The 22,989-nt window shown below is 35.3% G+C and overlaps 1 protein-coding gene across 1 annotated transcript in view; it reads left to right on the top strand.

Moving 5' to 3' along the window:
• Nucleotides 1-22,989, top strand: part of LOC136035556 (uncharacterized) — an 88,616-nt gene that overhangs the window by 18,610 nt on the left and 47,017 nt on the right. Inside the window, exons 2-3 of the mRNA XM_065717424.1 lie at nt 8,711-8,846; nt 18,452-18,613. Coding sequence (XP_065573496.1) covers nt 8,736-8,846; nt 18,452-18,613 — 273 coding nt within the window. The 5' untranslated portion in view covers nt 8,711-8,735. The remainder of the gene's footprint in view (nt 1-8,710; nt 8,847-18,451; nt 18,614-22,989) is intronic.

The following is a 22,989-nucleotide window of genomic DNA, read 5'->3' as shown; positions in this document are numbered from 1 at the left end:
TAAGCGTTTTCCATGATTTTAGGTTCCCCCACCCCAAATTCCCCCCAATATCACCAGATCCGGTCGGGATTTAAAATAAGAGCTTTGAGACACGATATCCTTCTAAATATCAAATTTCATTGGGATCCGATCACCCGTTCGTAAGTTACAAATACCTCATTTTTTCTAATTTTTCAGAATTACAACCCCCCCCCCCAACTATCCCAAAGAGAGCGGATCCGTTCCGGTTATGTCAATCATGTATCTAGGACTAGGATTTAAAATAAGTGGTCTGAGACACGATATCCTTCTAAATATCAAATTTCATTGAGATCCGATCACCCATTCGTACGTTAAAAATACCTCATTTTTTCTAATTTTTCAGAATTAACCCCCACCCCCCAACTACCCTAAAGAGAGCGGATCCGTTCCGGTTATGTCAATCTTGTATCTAGGACTTGTGTTTATTTTTCCCACCAAGTTTCATCCCGATCCCTCCACTCGAAGTGTTTTCCAAGTTTTAGGTTTCCCCCTCCCAACTCCCCCTATGTTACCAGATCCGGTCGGGATTTAAAATAAGAGCTCTGAGACACGAAATCCTTCTAAATGTCAAATTTCATTGAGATCCGATCACCCGTTCGTAAGTTAAAAATACCTCATTTTTTTCTAATTTTTCAGAATTAACGGGCCTCCCCACTCCCCCCCCCCCAGATGGCCACATCGGGAAAATGACTATTTCTAATTTAATCTGGTCCGGTCCCTGATACGCCTGCCAAATTTCATCGTCCTAGCTTACTTGGAAGTGCCTAAAGTAGCAAAACCGGGACCGACAGACCGACAGAATTTGCGATTGCTATATGTCACTTGGTTAATACCCAGTGCCATAAAAACTAAATCTACGAAAAAAACTACAGGGATTCGAATGATTGATGTGGTATCCATTGAAAACGCGCAGCAAAATGATTACAAATAGATGAACATCTTATCAACATAAAATGTGGGCTAAATTGAAATTGACCTATAATGCCCTACACTTTCCAGTATGCCCCCTACTTAGCTCAAGGGATATTTCATTGGGAAATCAAAAGTGTGGGCTAGCAGTCAGTAGTGAAGTTTGTACTTGATCTTCAGGTACAAAACGAACAGACAAGTATCGATCTAAAATGTTGTTTTATTTAGATATTCGGTATCGATGTTCTGTAATGCAAAATGGTCGAGTAATGTAACATACAGTTCTGAATCGTTTAATTCCTAGTATGCAAGAGATAAAGAAAATTATTTTAATCAGTTTTCCCTAAAGCATGTGTAGCTACGGTTTGTGGCTTGCATATGACCAGGTTTATCTGACAGAGATTTTGAACATACCCAATATCGTCTGTAACGACAGTTTCAGCCCATCTGTCATCACATACTATATCTTTGCAAATTTGACACTTCAGTTTCTGAGATGAGATTGACATAATGTTCTATCATTCATCTATTTTTTTTCGCGTTTAGCTGTGCCCATACCTCAATACCTTAAAAATCAGAATATGGGTCACGTATATCTCCAAATATATATTGTATCTCCATATGTTCCCGAGTACTTTAATAGAAAAAAAGTCACACGTATCTCCTCATCCCTGCTATTTGTACATGCTTAAGCTGTGCCCCCTCGCAACAAATATTTTCGATCATACCTTAGAACCATAAAAAACTGAAAAAGATTGGTAGGTATCTCCAAGTTCGTATTGTATCTCCATATGTGCCTGAGTACCATAATATAACAAGAGTCACATGTTTCTCCAAATCATTGTTATACCTCCGTGCTGAAGCAGTTACCCGTCGAACAAAATTCTATGCACGTCCCTCAGAACGTTAAGAAAAAGAAAACAAATGACAGGTATCTCCAAATTCATAGTTTATCTCCATATGTACCTGAGTACCTTCACAGGACAAGGGTCATTTACATCTATAAATTTCTGTTAGATCTCCAAGAAAAATCTGTGACCCATCGAAACAAAATCTGTGCATATGATAGCTTAAATGAAAATTACATATTAGTCAGATGTATCTCCAAACACATGTTTTGACATTCTTGGAATTATTCAAGTTTCTCTGGGTTTGTTTTGGCATTTATTCTTACCAGCCTACCTGTATTTTCTCTGATTAACCTGTTAATTGCCTACCGGAAACTAGCTATCAGTAGGTCACTAGGTTTTATTGGTAATAGCTTTTGGCTGTTTTATTAACTGGTAAAACTTGTAAGACGGGTACTCTTTTTTTCTTTTTTCTTTTAATATTTCTCAACGTCATCACATGATGTACCTTCTTCAAGAGCTTATATTTTCTACCTAGAGTCTGGTCAGGGTTTCAGATGAAATCTCTCAAAAGGTGCCAAATATTTCAGCGAAAATATGCCAAACGCTACTCTTAAGCCAAAGATTTTTCATGTGTTTCCGGTAATTTTTCTGCTAAGTATTTGTCGTTGTCATCATGTGACGTCGCTTTGATAGCTGGTATGAATAAGTCTAAGGAAAAGAGAAAAAAACTAACACTCAACTCGTATTTAAACTAGATTGCAATAGCCTGATATAAATTAGTTCAAAGACCGAACTGGCTGTACAAGATCTACGAAAAAGCGAAGAAAATAAAGACACTAAAAGGCAAAACGCTTTTTGACTATTAGAAGAGTCAATAAAACTTACAATTTCCATTCGAATGAGCCCCTTTTGAAGTTTCTACAACAACTCCTTCTATACGCAGTGCCCAGGTCTTAAAAAAACCCAATGTGCTGCCCTTTTGAATGAATAAATGACTATCTCAAAGTTTCTATCAGTTGCATTTTGGGAAAAGATGCCGTGTGGAGGGAAGGGGTAGCTACCTTCCCCCCATCCAAAAACCCCATCCAAAGTTTACACGACCTTCCTTTCTATAAAAAGCTTATATATCCCCATAGTACAAGTTACACCCATTGCCCTGAGGGCTGTTTGTGTGTGTGTGTGAGGGGGGGGGGTTGTCATCCTCAAAGAGATAATTACCGGACTTTCAACTACGTTGAACAAAATAACTATTTACAATTTTTGATTGAATGTGTTTAAGAAATGATGGGTGGGGGGGTGGTCACACTCAGATTACTCATCGCTCTTTACTTAGGCTGTGATTAAATGAAAAAAAAATAAGTTTTCAACTTGAAGTAACGAAGAATATTAAAACTTAAAACTAAATAATTTCTGTTCGTTTTAAGTTTTAATACTGCTCCTTACCTTCAGCCAGAGGCGCCATTTGGGCCAAATCTTGGAGTGGGCATGGGGCATTTGACAGAACTTGAGACTTTTATTATTAATCCAACCTACTTTCAACGTTTACAATGATTAATAGCAAATAGCGTAGTTACCCCAAGGGTCGTCAGGTAATTACGCTCTTTGGCTAATAGGCGTGCAGTTAGTTCAAATTTTTTGAACAGAATGGATTATGTTGGACATAATGGATAATTATGGCTGGAAAAGGGCCATTTGTGGTGGAACCTTGGGCCCCCCTGGAAAATCTGGGGTGGGCATTTGCCCACCCCTGACTCCCCCAAATGGCGCTTCTGCCTTCAGCTGAAAAAAACTTATTTTCTTATTTAATTCCTGATCGTTTTTTTATATAAAGCTAGAAAATCCGGCTTCCCCTCCACGGAAAGATCTTCTAGACAATTCAATCTCGGTGAAAATTTACCCCGGATAATTGCCATTAACATCTTCATATGTAAAATTGAGTCGGCACAGAGAAAGTAGAAGAAAAAATTGTACAGGAATTCGTGGAATATCCCTCCCCCAGCAGAAAATTCACTCTCCCTCAACGGAAAAATAAATGCATACTTCCAAATTACAAATTCTACAGACTACGTAAATAATAAGAGAATTTTATTACTTAAAGGCATTTCCCCAGGGACTGGGTGGTGGGGGGAGGTCATGCTATCTCCATAGACATATCTATTGGGCCATTAAGTTATGATGAACAATAAGGCTATCTCAAAGGTTTGGTCGAACGAATTCTATGAAAAAAGGAGTGTGGGAGGTGCTCTCCAATCCTTTAAGTCACTTAAAAAAAACACTAGAACTTTCAATTTCCTTTTGAATGAGCCCTATCCATATGTTTTTAGGACCATTGGTTCGGATGATGACCCCCGCAAAAAATTAACACATCCATGATCTTCTTTTGGTAAAAAAAAAAAAAAAAAAAAAATCCGCATTGCCGAAGATGGGAGCTTTATACCTCCGCAGTAGAGTCCTCTAATGCGCTAAATGGCGTATTTTTCATAATGGTTCTCTAGCTTTTAGAGGATATGACGCGCCTTTTTTACGAAAATCAGGCTAATTTTTCTCAGGCTCGCATAATGAATTTTATATATTTGGAATCAGCGTAATAAGGCAAATTTGTATATATATATATATATATATATATATATATATATATATATATATATATATATATATATATATATATATCTATATATATAAAAATAAGTTGTCTGTCTGTCTGTGGATGGATGGATCAGGTGACGTCACCTGAAAAAACTGGATCAGGTGACGTCAAAACTGAAAAAACTAAAAAAAGGCAAAAACTACAAAAAAAACTAAAAACTAATAAAAAAAATAAAAAAGCTAAAAAACTAAAAAAACTAAAAAAAGGCAAAAACTACAAAAAAAACTAAAAACTAATAAAAAAGCTAAGAAACTAAAAAAACTAAAAAAAGGCAAAAACTACAAAAAAAACTAAAAACTAATAAAAAAGCTAAGAAACTAAAAAAACTAAAAAAAGGCAAAAACTACAAAAAAAACTAAAAACTAATAAAAAAAATAAAAAAGCTAAAAAACTAAAAAAACTAAAAAAACTAAAAAAAGGTAAAAAACTAAAAAAAACTGAAAACTAAAAAAAACTAAAAAAAAAGGAAAAAACTGAAAAATAAGCTAAAATAAAGGTAAAAACCAATAAAAAACTAAAAAAAAAACTGAAAAAACTAAAAAAAGGCAAAAACTACAAAACAAACTAAAAACTAATAAAAAAAGTAAAAAAGCTAAAAAACTAAAAAAACTAAAAAAACTAAAAAAAGGTAAAAAACTAAAAAAAATAAAAAATTAAAAAAAACTAAAAAAAAGGAAAAAACTGAAAAATAAGCTAAAATAAAGGTAAAAACCAATAAAAAACTAAAAAGAAAAAAAGGAAAAAACTAAAAAAAATTTTCATCTAAAAAACTAAAAAAAACTAAAAAAGGTAAAAACTAAAAGAACTAAAAAAGAAAAAAATAAATGACGAAACTCAAAGAGAAAGCGACCAGGACAAAAGGAATGTTCGATTAGCAATCAACAAAGCACCGGGACACAGGGAGTATAAATGACGACCAGGACATAAGTAAAAAAAAAAACTATCTATATATATAAAAATAAGTTGTCTGTGGATCTGTGGATCGTGGATCAGGTGACGTCACCTGAAAAAACTGGATCAGGTGACGTCAAAACTGAAAAAACTAAAAAAAGGCAAAAACTACAAAAAAAACGAATAAAAAAAATAAAAAAGCTAAAAAACTAAAAAAACTAAAAAAAGGCAAAAACTACAAAAAAAACTAAAAACTAATAAAAAAGCTAAAAAACTAAAAAAACTAAAAAAAAGGCAAAAACTACAAAAAAAACTAAAAACATAAAAAAAATAAAAAAGCTAAAAAACTAAAAAAACTAAAAAAACTAAAAAAACTAAAAAAAGGTAAAAAACTAAAAAAACTAAAAACTAAAAAAAAATAAAAAAAAGGAAAAAACTGAAAAATAAGCTAAAATAAAGGTAAAAACCAATAAAAAACTAAAAAAAAAACTGAAAAAACTAAAAAAAAGGCAAAAACTACAAAAAAACTAAAAACTAATAAAAAAAGTAAAAAAGCTAAAAAACTAAAAAAACTAAAAAAACTAAAAAAACTAAAAAAGGTAAAAAACTAAAAAAAATAAAAAATAAAAAAAACTAAAAAAAAGGAAAAAACTGAAAAATAAGCTAACATAAAGGTAAAAACCAATAAAAAACTAAAAAGAAAAAAAGGAAAAAACTAAAAAAAATTTTCATCTAAAAAACTAAAAAAAACTAAAAAAGTTAAAAACTAAAAGAACTAAAAAAGAAAAAAATAAATGACGACACTCAAAGAGAAAGCGACCAGGACAAAAGGAATGTTCGATTAGCAATCAACAAAGCACCGGGAAACAGGGAGTATAAATGACGACCAGGACATAAGTAAAAAAAAAAATTAACAAAACTAAAAAGAAGGTAAAAACTACAAAAAAACTAAAAAGAAAAAAAAACTAAAAACTAATAAAAAAACTAAAAAATCTAAAAATCTAAATAAACTAAAAAAGAAAAAAAAAGGAAAAAAAAAAGGAGAAAAACAAAACTAAAAAACGAATGTATATACAGACCGGTACACCGGGATACAAATGACGACCGGGACACAGGGAATATAAATGGCGACCGGGACACAGGGACACAACTACAACGGGGACACCGGGAGAAACAGGGGGATATAAATGACGACCGGGACAAAAAAACTAAAAAGAAAAAAAAACTAAAAACTAATAAAAAAACTAAAGAATCTAAAAATCTAAATAAGCTAAAAAAGAAAAAAAAAGAAAAAAATAAAGGAGAAAAACAAAACTAAAAAACGAATGTATATACAGACCGGGACACCGGGATACAAATGACGACCGGGACACAGGGAATATAAATGACGACCGGGACACAGGGACACAACTACAACAGGGACACCGGGGGAAACAGGGGGATGTAAATGACGACCGGGACACCGGGACAGGGAATGGTTGATTAGCAATCACCATCAACAAAGCTCAAGGGCAATCATTAGAATCATGAGGTATAGATCTGAATACAGATTGTTTTCCCATGGACCATTATATGTTGCATGTTCAAGAGTCGGTAAACCTGACAATCTATTTATATGCAAAGACAATGGGACAGCAAAGAATGTTGTATATTCGCAAGTTTTACGTAGTTAAAACCATATATATATATATATATATATATATATATATATATATATATATATATATATATATATATATATATATATATATCTATCTATATTCACAGGTGGGACATAGGGACACAACTACAATGGCGCGTAACTATTATGGCGCGTAACGACTTACGCGCGCGGGGGGGCTTGGGGGGGGGCGCGAAGCGCCCCCACCAACTAGGTGTTGGGGTGGCGCGAAGCGCCACCCCAACAGCTAGTATATATATATATATATATATATAGGTATATCTATTAATACCAAGATTCTTATTTTTAGAGTTTCGGTTACTATTGAGCCGTGTCACTCCTTTCATTAGAGTCCGTTACCACGAACTGTTTAAGAATGGTACAAGAGGTTACAGCTTTGCCAGGTGGCTGGTGACCAAATTTGATCCAACGAGGCTGCACGATTTGACCATATACGTTATATGGGGATTTCCCCCATTTGGGGGACAGCCCTACCAGCTCGTAGAGATGTTCTTGAAAGTCTTGCAGTTTGCAGATGTATCCTTGAATTGTGTAATTTATCTTAAGTTTAAAATTTTCTTTTGAAAGTCTTTGTTTACACTGCGTCATTTTCCCCTTAAATATCGAAGCAAATTTCTCTGGTACTTTGCAAATGTTTAAACCAAAGCCTGGTAAATCTAAATTCACTTTATTTGTAGGAAATATGTCATAAAAATTAATTGCTTGTTTTAAGCACTGGAAATCAGGCACGTACGCAGATATAAAGTAGCACTTTTTTTGATTTAGGAATTAAATAAATGCAAAAAGCACGTATATCGGAAAATAGAGATTAACTTTTATCCGTAGTATTGTAGCGGATGGGGGGAAGGAGACTGAAGCCTCAAAAGTACGTGATTAATGTATTATATCTCACTGAAAGGGAAATTTTAGGGTTAATAGTGCAATATGGGTGTTGTGGGGGATAGTTCTTCTATTGCGAAAACGTCAATTTTAATGAAAAATGATAGTTTCCAAAATTGATCCATTAAAAGCTTTACTTTATCCTGAAAAGGGAGGATAAACACCATAATATCAAGGAAAATTCTATTTTGCTGTGGAAAGCAAACTCTCTTTACAAAAAAAAATAACAGTACAATCGCTAATATCTTCAAAGAGGGTAAAAAGTTAGACAGAAAATGGGTTAATAATTGGGCAGTGACTTGACCGGATAATTGCATGCTGTAAAATCCCCAAAAAAAGGCTTTACACGTGTATCTAGATTCTTAATAAACGTCCTACTTTTGCCAGAAATCCCAAGAAACCATGGGGAATTAAATATTTCACAAAATTTCCGGGGGGGTGGGCCCGAAGGCCCCCGCCCTGCGTACGTGCCAGCTGGAGAGAGTAGGTTCTATTTTTCAATGCTAAAATCGTGTCTTTTTTGGTGCGGGGAGCTCAGTCGTAAATAATAAAAGCTTCGTCTTGTAGTTCAAGTAAACCTTTAAAACTTTTTCTTTTGAACAACGACAATCAAAGCAGTTTTTGTAATCAATCCCCTGTATTTCCTGTATAATTTTATAAGACGTCTGCTATGTGACGGTTGAGATTTCGTGTAGGTTACAAAATTGAACATTTTTGAACATCCCTAGCATGTTCTACGACCTGTTACGGGTCGCTATCCACACTTTGAAATTCGCTGTAATAGGTTACAAGTTTTAAACAGCGATATTTATGTAATTGTTCTGATTTTAGGTCTGAACTGCGAACCGATTGAGAAATGGGAAGGCATCCAGTCAGGACTTATATCTCTGTCCTGTTACTTACACTAGCCCTAGCCGAAGACGAGCCAGATACTGGTCATGCATGGTCTGTTACACATTCCTCACAGGTACTGTCGTATTTTGGCTATATAACTAAGTTCAATTCGTGCGTTTTATTTCTCTAGATTTCCGTATGAGAGGGCTTGAATTGTAATTAATTTTATATTTCTTGAAAACAAAAATTGATGACAAAATATTTTACCTTCAGAAATTGAATGATTTGGTTAGAAGGTATTATTCAAACACCATATTCAATTCTCGTATGTACAAGCATTTTCCTTCCAGGTGCGAAGATTTTATTGCAAGAACTTTATCATCGGCGTTTGTGGTGGGGTGCTCGCCCAGTGCCTGATTCTCATATGGCAGGCTATACCGCTTGTCTGATCGCTCGCGGAGCTCATCCGACAGCATTGAATTAGCTGTAATTTGTATCTGGAACGTATGTGTGTTAGCGGTGGTGTATCCGCACCTACTGTAAGGGCATAGCTTGGGGAATTTAAGGCCTTCGTCACTACATGCCTGAAACTGAAAACTTGCATTAAGACATCTGTTTCAAATTGTCTAATCACAAAATTTTAGAGTTTAACACGCCCCACCCAGAAAGGACTAGATCTCTGTCTTGAAATATATTTTTAACTATTCCACCGATCTGTCCGTTTCGTCACCCCAGTCCTCTCAGATGGACCAGGACTCCATCTTAAAGTATGAACTTGGCTATACCAGTGACCTATCTGAGTAGGCACATTGAAAATTGCATGTGATGAACCCCTTGAAATGCTACTGATTTAGAAGCTAAAAAAAGAAACTGGCTATCGAACTTCGAACTCGCCAAATGAACAGTCAAAAACTCTTAGTGACGAGTTTTTTTTTTCAAGCTACTGCTTTAACCTCTGACTCTATATCAACGCTGATCCGTCTCACTTATGCAGGGACCGAAGCCCTGTTTTTTGGGAATCAATAATGTTAATTAATTAATTAATCAATAATGTTAAATCTTGTTCTCGTGATGCCTCTTGTATTTAAGACTTGTATTATATATATATATATATATATATATATATATATATATATATATATATATATATATATATATATATATATATATATATATATATATATATATATATAATATATATATTTCTTCACATCTGCCTGTAAGTTATATTTAGCTTAAATTCCAAAACTTTAAATTACGAGCCACCCTCCTTGCGCAGTGGTGTAATTTTTCCAATATCAGGGAGGGGCAATGTTGGAGCAGATTTATCTAAATTAAGTGAAAATGACAGTGAAATAGGAAAAAATGAGCAATATAGTACCATTACGACAGAAATACACTAAAGAAAACTGGCCTGTTTCTGTGGATGCTTGAATTATGTGGGCTTATCTTAGTTTTGACAACATTTCTGAAGACACTATTTTAAAAGTGGAGGGGAAGCTAGGTTCTGGGATGGCAGTTTTATCTCTCTTCCTTAGCAAATTATGCTCCTCTGCTTGCACCTCCCTGAATTGGATCTAACTTGAATCCCAAAAGTCCCGAATCCTTACGCGTAAGTTCATCTTTAGTTCCCGTCACCCTTTAGAAAAACTTATTCGATCGGAAATTATGAAGGATGTGCAGGAATAAGGACGTGCATAGAAGAGATGGGGGAGGGGTTCAGGGCTTTCCCAAATTTCAGAACTTCCAGGTATTTCTGAAATTATCAAATAAAATTTTTATTGGGGCCCCCGAAAGAATAAAGTCCTTAGTACATACCCATTGGTTAGATTTCATAGCTAGAATAAAAAATGACTCTTTGTTCATGAGCCACTTTTGTCAGACCTTCTAAAAGGAAAAGTAATTTCACTTTCAAGGAAATAACAACAGGAAACAATTTGAGGGTAGGAAATGATATGACTACCTATTAAGGCTATGGTCGTTATGATTTGACAGGAGTATCAAAATATTAATTCGCTTTCACGATCATACACAGGTTTGTGGTTGATTTGTGGCATATTCCACCTCCAATTCTTTAGTTAAATGTACTATTTATGTCACATCCAAAGATTATGTTTCTTGCCCGAGACCAATTGACGGTATCTCAAGAGAGTAAATAAAAGCACGTATATCACGGTAAATTTTTTCTATGGGTGAAGGGTAAGATGGAGAAAGTGTTTTTGAAGTGACGGCTAAGGTTTGAAAAAAAGTTATTTCGCCAGAAAAATGTCTTTTTCTCTCAATGCTACGAAACTTTGTACTTCTGTGTACTTTAGGTTTTCTAGCCCAGGAGGGCTGAATACCTCTCTGGGAGTCTTTGGACACCATAGCTTCCAGGGAATAAGATTCCCTGGAAAATTTTAATTAATAAAAAAAGCAAGAAATATCCAGATTATAACGTAAAGCTGACTAATTCAACGTAATATTCATATGTTATAAGACAGTTTTTAGGTTAAAAGTACCGAGATTAGTATGTATTAAGAAATATTTTTTGAGACGGGGGACGGTTCACGGAGGGTTGGATTTGGTGAAAAAAAGACAGCGTAGGTGAATTAAAGTTGGAGATATGTGACTTTAAATTACGGGCCTGACTCAGGCATGCGTGCAGAAATCTGCCACGGGGAGGCAAATTATTTTTAAGGAACACATTTTAAAAATAGATATTACATGAGGAGGAACGAGCCCACAACCTCCTTTGGTTTTTCTCTACCTCCTATGAAATAAATGTGTTTGTACAAATGCTTGCGTCGGATAAAGACCATATTGAAAACAACTAAGAGAACAAGGACCCAAAAAAAAAAAAAATCAAGAGAGATCATTTGCAAGAACCCCGCCAAAATTTTGCCAAGGTGGAAGAGGGATAAAACTGACGGCTTGGGTTTAAACGATTTTGCTTAATATATTTCTTTTTCTCAGGATAGATGATTGTCGTCTTTCCCCTTCCTTTTGACACTCATAATCTTTTTTCCTTAAACACAGCAATTCACAGTTATGATTAGTTAAAAAAAAACAGTTTTTTTGGGGAAGTAAAGAGCGAAGTTGAAACTTAAAAAAAAATATTGCTTCACAGTCTATCTAACTTACCGCAGTCATTGAACAGCATAAATAAATATTGGATTGGTTTGTAAGAAATATGCTTCAGTATTACTCAAAATGAAGATTAAATTAGCCATAATATGAACTCTGGAAATCCCATTATTTCTCTCTATACAACAGAGAATATCAAGTTATGATAAAATTTTAAAGCTAGTCTACAGTCATATGTGAAATCATCAGGAGCATCTCACGTTGAACTTGTCTACAAACTAATCATGAAATGTCCTTTTCAGAACAAAAACAAGAGCCAATCATTGGACTGAACCATTATGCAGAAATGTTTCCAAATTAAGCTAAAAGGAAAAATTAAACAACAATCCTAAAATATTTTATTTTTATACTACAAAAAGGGTCCTTAATCGGTTTGCTTTTACTGTACCCAAAATCCTATATTGTTTTGTGTTTTCAGTGAAGCGCTAGTTTTCTATAATCCTACAAACATAGGGAAATATAATTAATTGGTTTATTTGTACTAGTTTTATTGATATATGTTAGATAGACTGTGAAGCAATTATTTTTATTCGTTTTAAGTTTCAACTTCGCTCTTTACTTCCCTAAAATAACTTTGTTTTTTAATAATTAATCTTTGCCCATTTTTGATAAAATTTGATGTAGAAGCAACACTACAATAATCTTTTATTTCGTGGGGGGGTAAGCCCCTTCATACACGGAATAATTTCTGTTCGTTTTAAGTTTTAATGTCGCTCCTTACTTTCAGTTGAAAAAACATCGGTAATTCCTTTTTATATAGAACACACACGAAATATTGTATCGTGAACATGACAATAACCGGTTTTCATGGCCTTTATACCAGACAATTAGCTTCGGCTTGGTGGGAAAATACATTGTAGCTATATTAGGATTCAATCTTTAGTTGGTATTTTGGTTAGGTTAGAATATGTTTGTTTAGGTTACGTATTTAATATATACTGTGCTTTACCCCCCCCCAATTTGGAAATATGTAGCCCAATTTTTTTCTAGAATGTTCCATTTTTATCTTACTTACGTATATTTCATTTTGATTAGCCTAACTTGAATTATCGCATGTGTTCTATACAAAAAGGAAGTACCAAAACTGTTTTATTTAGTTTCTATTCGTTTTTCAAATAATGTCTAGAAATCTGTGATACACAAAATGGTGTACACGATTTTTGAAGGGGGTCAGCCTCTATAGTTAGGAAAGAGTAACTATTGTTCTCAAGAGATTTTTAAGGTTTTCAAAACCTAGGGAAAATGTTACTATGTCTAAATTATTTTACTAATCATCTCCTTCCCTCCCAGGTATGGAAAAGCAATAAATAAAAAAAGTTGGAAAGTAACCTGGAAACTAAAAAAATATCGAAGAAAAATGCAAATAGGTTTTTAGGGCTATGATCTCTCTATATACATTACAAATTGTTTTATTATGTCTATTAAACAGTATAAAAAGTAAATTACATGAATAAGTAAATATAATAAGTAATCCTTCTTTGAAGATACAACTCTGAGTAGTTCCAGAACCATATACCTACACTTCTCCAACCCCTAAGTGGGAAAGGGTTGAAGTAAGGGGTGTATTTTGTTCCAAAAACAGTCTATAAAACATTTCATGATTCTGTGATTCTATGACTCATGATTAAGATTATATGATTTTTAGGGGGTATTTCCCTTTTTTTCGAAATAAAGCAAATTTTTCAGGCTCTTAACTTTTAGGTAAGAGTAAGAGTAAACTTGATGAAACTTATGTATTTAAAATCAGCATAAAAATGTAATTCTTTTGATGTATGTAGCCTATTGGTATCAAAATTAAGTTTTTTAGAGTTTCGGTTACTATTGAGCCGCGTCGCTCCTTACTACAGCTCATTACCACGAACTGTTTGAAAATACATTTGAAATTCTCTATTGTAAAGCATTGAGTTAATTCAAGTTTCTATTATAAAAAGTGAGAGCATTAAACTATATCTGGTGAAGCTGAATTTTTACGAAGAGGAGGAGAGGAGGAGGTACGTCAAGGAATAGTCATTTCAAATTTCAAGATTCAATTATTTGCTATTCTATGAATTTTTTACTCTTAAGAACATTCGATATCTTAAAAATCATTTTGCGAGCCACAACGTCGGCTGACCGCGTGAAAGAGTTCATGGTGAATTCTCCCAACGGACTTGCTAAGGGGGCTGGGAGGGGAAATATACCGGAGGGGTCTTTTAAATCTCCAGTTAAGGGTTCTGGACCATATTTTATGTAATGTTACCGTTTTATACTTCTGAGGAGGCTTTCCCCTCCTCAACGCCCCGCTCTTTACGCTAAAGTTTGACTCTTTCTCACAACTCCACTTTTTAAAACAATAAAAAACTTTAGCGTAAAGAGTGATGTATTGAGAAGGGGACAGCCCCTTTCATATACGGAATAATTTCTGTTCGTTTTAAGTTTTAATGTCGATCCTTACTTTCAGTTAGAAAAACCTTGTTTTTTTATTTAATTTGAAACAAACGACAACCTCTTTTTCATGCAGATCCTAACATGTAAACTTTTATTTCGTTTGGTATTTAATGTTTTGGAGTTACATTCCAGTACGCCTAAAGGGGGTGTCAATCCTGTAAAATTGATGCTATTCCTAATATCTTACTTCCCATGGCCAAAGAACATTAACATAAAAATAATATTTCGCAAGGATTATTTCTTTTTAAAGCAAATAATCAAAACAAAGCCAAAAACCCGTCGAAGTATAATGTAAAAATAACCAATGCCCTTAAGTTTTAGCTCCTATTGTCATTATGCACGTCCTCCACATTTTCATGTCGTGTTTAATTAAGTCAAGTATAAGCAGTATCTTTTCGAAGATCTCTTAGCTCATTGTAGCTTATCACCGTGCAACCATAGCCCAGGGATTTCCCATTGCTAAAAAAAAAAATTTGAAACTGAAATGAGTGAAACATCAATTTTTCGAAAATAAATAAAAAAAGTCATATTATCTCTTTTCATGTAAAATTTTTTCCTTCGGAAGGTCAACAGTTTATTTTTCGAGAGACGTCGTGATAAGTAGTGGCTTCCTTCACTAATAACATGTATATACAGTGTCCATCATCAGCAGTTTTACTGCTGATGATAGAGACTGTATATGTGTCCGAAATATTCAGTTAAAATTTATATTTGATTCACTGTCTATATATCATCAGCAGTAAAACTGAATCAGCAGTTTTACTGCTGATGATGGACACTGTATATGTGTCCGAAATATTCAGTTAAAAATTTATATTTGTTTCACTGTCTATATATCATCAGCAGTAAAACTGAATCAGCAGTTTTACTGCTGATGATGGACACTGTATATGTGTCCGAAATATTCAGTAAAAGTTTATATTTGTTTCACTGTCTATATATCATCAACAGTAAAACTGAATCAGCAGTTTTACTGCTGATGATGGACACTGTATATGTGTCCAAAATTTTCAGTTAAAATTTTATATTTGTTTCTTCATCCGTATTTTAAACTGTTATATTTTTTTTATGGAAAGACAGTGTAGTCTTCGAAGTTATATACAGTGTAACGCGTGTCATGCGTGATAGAAGTATGCCACAAGGGGTTCGAGGAGATGCACCAAGCTGGTAGTGTGCCAACCCATGGTGACTACCTGTTTGCCACAATATTTTACAAAATATTAAATGACGAGTGTGCCAAGCGTTATGGGACTGTGCCAAGCGTGTGAGCCAAGGAATGGAAGATGAGCCCTTGGGCTCATCTCCTCTATTGAAAAAGAGTTTTCAAATGAGGAAAGACCACTTTAACATTTTTGTCTAGTGGCTGAAATGGCAAAGTTGCATTACTTCTTAGGAGTCAGGGGGTAATGCCCTCGGAACAAAATTATTTCAGTGCTTCTAGACCTTATAGACCATGGCTTCCACCAAGTATTTGTCAAGAGGAATGAATCCCCTGAAAATACCTCCTCTTAAGTCCTGGTAAAAATCTTAGTTGTGCTTACAACCCCTTGGATTTATTTTCTGGTAGTGATCTGACTCTAGGTCAAATACTATATAACATAGCTTTGTGTGCTGCACACACACATGAAACCACACTATTCAGATCCGTACTATTTATGGAATTCGTCTTTTTATCAATTCTCGAGCAAACATTTGCTCTTGAATAAGTTCCAGGATATGGTCCCTATGTATCATACCCGTACCCACAATCTTACCCAACGTCTGACCCCCCCCCATAAAACTTCAGTCGCTTAGTTTAATATCCACCCATTCCTTCTTTGTATTCCACCCCGGAAAATGTCTTCCACAGACATTTCAATTCTTCACAAAAACCCCAAAACTAAATAAATCATCCGCCTCATTCCCCCCCCCACATTGGGCAAAAGTAATAATCTCTTCGAATTCACCCTTCCCAGATTTTTTATTCTATCACCAAAGGGTTAAAAGTTTCCCCTTGCGGATATTGTCTACTTTAGTTCTTTTCATTAGGCCCTACCTTAAAATCAAGTTTCTCTTCCCATGCTTCGTTAATCCTAGAACAAAACACACTAATGCCTAGGGCCATATCCATGATTTTTTTTCGGAGGGGGGGGGGGTTACAAAACTATTTACAGGGGGGAGGGTTACAATTTAAAAAAACGTATCAAAAATCAATTTATATTGATTCCCGTTACGTTTTTACGAGCCGGACAAACATTCCAGAGGGGTCAAACTCCCTACCTCCCCCCCCAGATACAGCCTTACTCATGACACAAATGGCTTTATCTAATTAAATGGAATTAAATCCAGAAGAAGTATGATCACATTTAGAATACCCAGGTAGCACATAGCATTGTTGATTTTAATTTCCTTTGGGAACCAGGTTGAGGTTCTAGTCTTATCAAACAGTTCGTGGTAACGAACTGTAGTAAGGAGTGACCCGGCTCAATAGTAAACGAAACTCTAAAAAATGGAACTTCAATGCTAAAGGATATATCAAAAGAATCGAATTTATATGCTGATTTCAAATATATAAGTTTCATCAAATTTAGTCTTTGCCATCAAAAGTTACGAGCCTGAGAAAATTTGCCTTATTTTGGAAAATAGGGGAAAACACTCCCTAAAAGTCATCATGAAAACCACACCATTGCATTGAGCGTATCAGAGAACCCTATAGAAAAAATTTCAAGGCCCAATATACAAAAATGTGGAATTTCGTATTTTTTTGCCAGAAGACAGATCACAGGTGCGTTTATTTGTTCGTTTTTGTTTGTTTTTTCCCCAGGGGTCATCGTATCGACCAAGTGGTTCTAGATGTCGCAAGAGGGCTCATTCTAATGGAAATGAAAAGTTCTAGTGCCCTTTTAAGTGATCAAAAAAATTGGCCCCCTCCCACGCTCTTTTTTCCCCAAAGTCAACGGATCAAAATTTTGAGATAGCCATTTTGTTCCGCATAGTCGAAAACCATAATAACTATGTCTTTGGGGATGACTTACTCCCCCAGAGTCCCTGGGGGGGGACTGCGATTTACAAACTTTGACCAATGTTTACATACAGTAATGGTTATTGGGAAGTGTACCGACGTTTTCAGGGGGATTTTTTTGGTTTGGGTGTGGGGTTGAGGGGAGGGGGCTATGTGGGAGGATCTTTCCTTGGAGGAATATTTCATGGGGGAAGAGAAATTCAATGAAAAGGGCGCAGGATTTTCTAGCATACTATTAAAAAAACAACAATAAAATATAAACATGAAAAAGTTTTTCAATTGAAAGTAAGGAGTAGCTTTAAAACTTAAAAGTAACAGAGATCATTACGCATATGAGGGGTTCTAAAAATACTTTAGCATAAAGAACGAGGTATTTAGGAGGAGATAAATACTTCGCTCTTTAAGTTAAAGTATTTTTAGTAATTTTAACTATTTATTCTACGGCCTTTCTGATTCAGGGGTCATTCTTAAAGAATTGGGACAAAACTTAAGATTTAGTGTGAAGAGCGAGGTATTAACGAGGGGACAAACCCCTCATATATATAATCAAAAATATAAGAATATAAAAGTTTGTTGCGTAATTTAATTCTTTAGTTACGTATATTTTTTACTAATAAAAACGTTCGTTAAAAATTAAAAGTTCTAGTTGCCTTTTTAAGTAACCGAAAAATTGGAGGGCAACTAGGCCTCCTTCCCCACCCCTTATTCCTCAAAATCGTCTGATCAAAACTAAGAGCAAGCCATTTATCCAAAAACAGAATTAATATGCACATTTCATTTTAATAATTTATGTACGGAGAGCCAAAATAAAACATGCATTAATTCAAAAACGTTCAGAAATTAAATAAAAAAACTAGTTTTTTTAACTGAAAGTAAGGAACGACATTAAAACTTAAACAGAAATTACTCCGTATATGAAATGGGTTGTCCCCTCCGCAATCCCTCGCTCTTTACGCTAAAGTTTGACTCTTTGCCGCAATTCTACTTTTTAAGACAATTAAAAACTTTAGCGTAAAGAGCGACGGATTGTGGAGGGGACAACCCATTTCATATACGGAGTAATTTCTGTTCGTTTTAAGTTTTAATGTCGCTCCTTACTTTCAGTTAAAAAAAACTAGTTTTTTTTATTTAATTGCTTTTAAAAGACTAGTCATGATATATTCTTTTAAATTCATTTTTTCCAGGAGGTTAGGCCCGCCTATGTCCTGTTTAGGGCTCCAAGGCTGAAGAACTTCCCGAGATTCCCTCTTCTGCCTAATAAGTCTGGATTCAAGCGAGAGGCCATAACTCCACAGTTAAGCAGAAGACAGGATAACACTTTGGAATTTCAGTTTCAACAACCACAGGTAAAGTCTCATATATAATGCCTACTGGCGAATCCAGGGGGCGGGGGCCCAGGGCCCCCAAGATTTTTTCGGGTACCCTTTTTCCCTGTTAATTATGTCCGTTAAATCGGAAAAATTAGAAAAATGAGGTATTTTTAACTTGCGAACGGGTTATCAGATCTTAATGAAAAATTACGTTTGGAAGGATATTGTGTTTCAGAGCTCTTATTTTAAATTCCGACTGGATCCGGTAACATTGCGGGGAGTTGGGGGGGACCTAAAATCTTGGAAAACGCTTAGAGTAGAGGGATCGGGATGAAACTTGATGGAAAAAATTATCACAAGTCCTAGACACGTGATTGACATAACCGGAACGGATCCGCTCTCTTTGGGGGAGTTGGGAGGGGGAAGGTTAATTCTATAAAATTAGAAAAGATGAGGTATTTTTAACTTACGAAGGAGTTATCGGATCTTAATGAAATTTCATATTTAGAAGGATATCGTGTCCCAGATCTCTTATTTTAAATCCCGACCGAATCCGGTGACACTGGGGGGGAGTTGGGAGGGGGCCGGGAATCTTGGAAAACGCTTAAAGCGGAGAGATCAGTATGAAATTTGGTGGGAAGAATAAGAACAAGTCCAAGATAAGTGACGGATATAACCGGACCGGATTCGCTCTCTTTGGCGGAATTGGGGGGGGGGGATTAATTTAGAAAAATTATAAAAAATGAGGAATTTGTAACTTCCGAACGGGTGATCTAATCTTTAGAAGGATCTTGTGCTTTAGAACTCTAATTTTAAGTCCCGATCAGATCTGGTGACATTGAGGGAGCTGGACTTTTACTCGAGGGAAAACCAGAAATCTTGGAAAACGCTTAGAGTGGAGAGATCGGGATGAAACTTGATGGGAAGAATAAGCACAAGTTACAGATATGTGACTGACATAATTGGAACAGATCCGTTCACTTTAGGGGAGCTGGGGGTTGTTAATTTGGAAAAATTGAGGTATTTTAATTTAAGAACGGGTGAACCGGTGAGCTTATTTCAAATCCCAAAATAAGAGCTCTGAATCCCGAACATTGGAGGGAGTTGGAGGGGAAAACCGGAAATCTTGGAAAACGCTTATAAATGTCGTAGATACGTGATTGACGTAACCGGACTGGATCCACTCTCTTTGGGGGAGTTAGGGGGTGGGGTTCAGTGCTTTGGCGAGTTTGGTGCTTCTGGACGTGCTAGGACGATGAAAAATGGTAGGCGTGTCAGGGTTTTCCCCCATTCGACCATTTAGGAGGTGGAAGGGAGAGGAAAAATTAGAAAAATTGAGGTATTTTTAACTTACGAGTGGGTGATCGGATCTTAATGAATTTTTTATATTTAAAAGGACCTCGTTACTCAGAGCACTTATTTTAAATCTCTATCGGCATTAAGCTTCTTATTTTTCTTTTAAAGCAATCTATTGATTCGTAGAATTTTTTCCAGAGCTCATACCATATGAGCTCTTGGCTCTTCCGACCTCGTCACAAGTGCCATATGAGCTCTGAGCTCTTGTTTTAAAATAAATTTGTCAATTTGGTCAATTATTGGTACCTTTTTGACATTACCTCCCCCCCAAGACTGTGCTAATTGGTGCCCTTGTCTGATTGGCACCCCCAAGATTTTGCTCTCGATCCACCCCTGAATGCCACTTATGCAGGCAGTGCTTATAATACTCAACCTGACTAGTTTATCCAGTATTAAATTTAGGCTAGGCTAACCTCTGCAAAATCCACATTAGGCTAAGTTTCATCCAGAAAATCTCGACCTATCATAACGTCAGCTCAGAAAAATTCAACGCACAACAAATTTAGTTCTTTCTTTCTATGAAGGGAGAGGGACGTTCACAGCTCGGTTCCCTCAAAACTCTTGGGCCTTTTAATATTTATCGAAATTGTAGATCTTTCTTAACAATTTTAAATTTTTTCTGTATCCTCTCTGAATCAAATCCTGGATGCCCACCTTAAAAAAAGGTCTTGATCGTTTTGAGTATTTCAGTAAGTTGGTATTCTTTTTCTTGAAACTTTCAGGGATCTTTTTGAAAATTCTCTACTATCTTTTTGTGCTTGTCGGTTACATAATAGACACTCGGGAAGAGAAGTTGAAACAAAATATGATGAATATAGAAACAAATTTGGGCTATATATTTGCAAATTAGGTGGGTGGGGTGGAGGTAAAGCATAGCATATATTAAATGCGTAAACTAACCATTGCTGTATTTAATATATGCTATGCTTTACCCCCCCCCTAATGTGCAAATATATAGCCCAAACTTTTGATAAAGCTAATGAAATAAAACAAAATATGATGAAAATATACTACTTTTATTTTCTATCACTAGTCAAAGCAAAATAACCGTTTATTATCCCATCTGATCTTTGCCATCCAAATAATCGACAGTATAAAGAAGTTACTTGACCAGTTTCTTGTGTCAAAATTTTATAGTGTTTATTATGTAACCGATTAGTACCTCTTTTTAAACTCTCAAATATTTTAATTAGATATTTACGCATTACTTTAATGTTACATTTACAATAATTTTACATTTAAATATTTAAGCATAAACGTCCAAAAACATTTGAACACTAGGTAGGATAATGAAAACTGATTACCCATTCCTTCAAAGCTGAATTCTGAAATTGTTATAGTAATATCAACAGTGTTATACTTTCCAAAATCACTAACAAGAAGTCAAACCAGTTCAACCAGATTGTGGAAGAATACCCCTGGAACGCAGCATCTTGTTTGTGAAACAACAGCTTTCACTTATTTCGTAAACACGTTCCATGTTACGTAGCTACTTTTCAATCAGGATTTCGAGATTGAGAAAACTCGCGCTGTCTTGGAACATCTTTGAGGTGGTTGCACATTTAGTGCTTCAAAGTCAGTGCATTTGTCGTGTAGTTAAACAAAAAGAAAAAGCTCCCTCGGCACATTTTGCTCAAAAACTGTGGTTTTCGGCATATTTTAGATTTTATTTCTGGTTCTTTCATTTTTGTAAGTACCAGGCAGCTTGTAACTGCAACTACTGCTAACCATTGAAATTTCTGAGTAGTACTTGTTGGACTTTCTATGGAAATTTCCGGGTGGAACATGTCATTTTCGGGTCATGTCATTTTCAACGTCAGGGGAGAAATGGAAAATATAACTTTTAAAATTTTCAGATGAGTAAATGCAGAACAAATAAAATTAATAAAACAAAAAGACAAACAACAACGATGATAATTTGATAAACATAAAAAAGCGAAAAAAGAGGATACTAGTGCTACTACCCATGTAAAAAGTGATTTTCTTTAATGTTGATGGTAAGGGGCTATAAGTTTTCTGAAGAAGATTTTCGACAATGAAGATTTCCATGGTGTACTTTCGTGTCGATCTAATATCACTGTCAAGGGTTTTCAGGCTCTTTCAAAATCCCAGTAAATTGTGTTGCGAGAGCAACACTTTGGTTTTGTCGTGTTTTTTTTTTTTTTTTTTTGTTCCTAGCACCCCGATTTCAGCTTATTCCTAGAAAGTGGTAAGGGTCTAACCTCTGCGGTTTTTACGGAAAGTGTGGACCTTAGGCTGGATTGATGAATATGACTTTACATTTTGGAAAGCTTCGTAGAACTCTTGCCTGGGGCCAAAAAGGATTGTTTTTGCTTGTCCTTGAGCCAGAGCCTATAGTGTGTGAAGTGAAGAGGAGTTGTATAGCCTATGTCAGAGAGGACTATCTGAAGTTATGCAGCCAAGCTTTCGTTTCATCAAACCATGTTTCTGCTTTTGAGTGGATAACTCCGTCCTAGCAGGTAAGCAGGCAGGCACCAGTTTCAAATTGAAGACGGACTAAAATCTATAAGTTTAACCAATATATCTTCTTTGAGTGATAAATAGAAAAATTTAGAGAAGCAAAAAAGCGGCATTTTCCCACGGGTCCGAAAGTGCTGCCATCTATTGTTTCTACCCATTTCTGTTCGTGATTTCAGCTGAGTTTATCATTCGGTTTTTCGCACTTGGGATTGCGGTAGAGAAATGGTATCAGATGTGCCTCTTAAACTTTAAAAGTTCTCTCATTGCTAAAGAAATTAGAGTTTATCCTTTGCTCCTTTCTAAGTGATGACGTTAGAAACTTGGCCTACGGCAAAAAAGTCAACTTTTGAACTAAGACAGATAGATTTTTTTTTCGACGGCAGTCGACAGCTTTTGATGAGCTGATCAAAGTATATGTCATCCATTTTTTTGTAGAAAAATTCCTTCATGAGATATACCAGTTTGAAAGTTTAAAGGGGTTGACAACTTCAGTAGTAAGGTACACACTGAAACCAAAAATAGGCCGATACCAATTGTGAGACATATAGGGGAGTTGTAAGCAACAGTCGGCTGTT

Source organism: Artemia franciscana, chromosome 14 (assembly GCF_032884065.1).
Source record: "Artemia franciscana chromosome 14, ASM3288406v1, whole genome shotgun sequence".
Classification (NCBI taxonomy): Eukaryota; Metazoa; Arthropoda; class Branchiopoda; order Anostraca; family Artemiidae; genus Artemia; species Artemia franciscana.
Note: the sequence above shows the minus strand (reverse complement) of the source record. Positions and strands in the feature narration are given on the sequence as shown.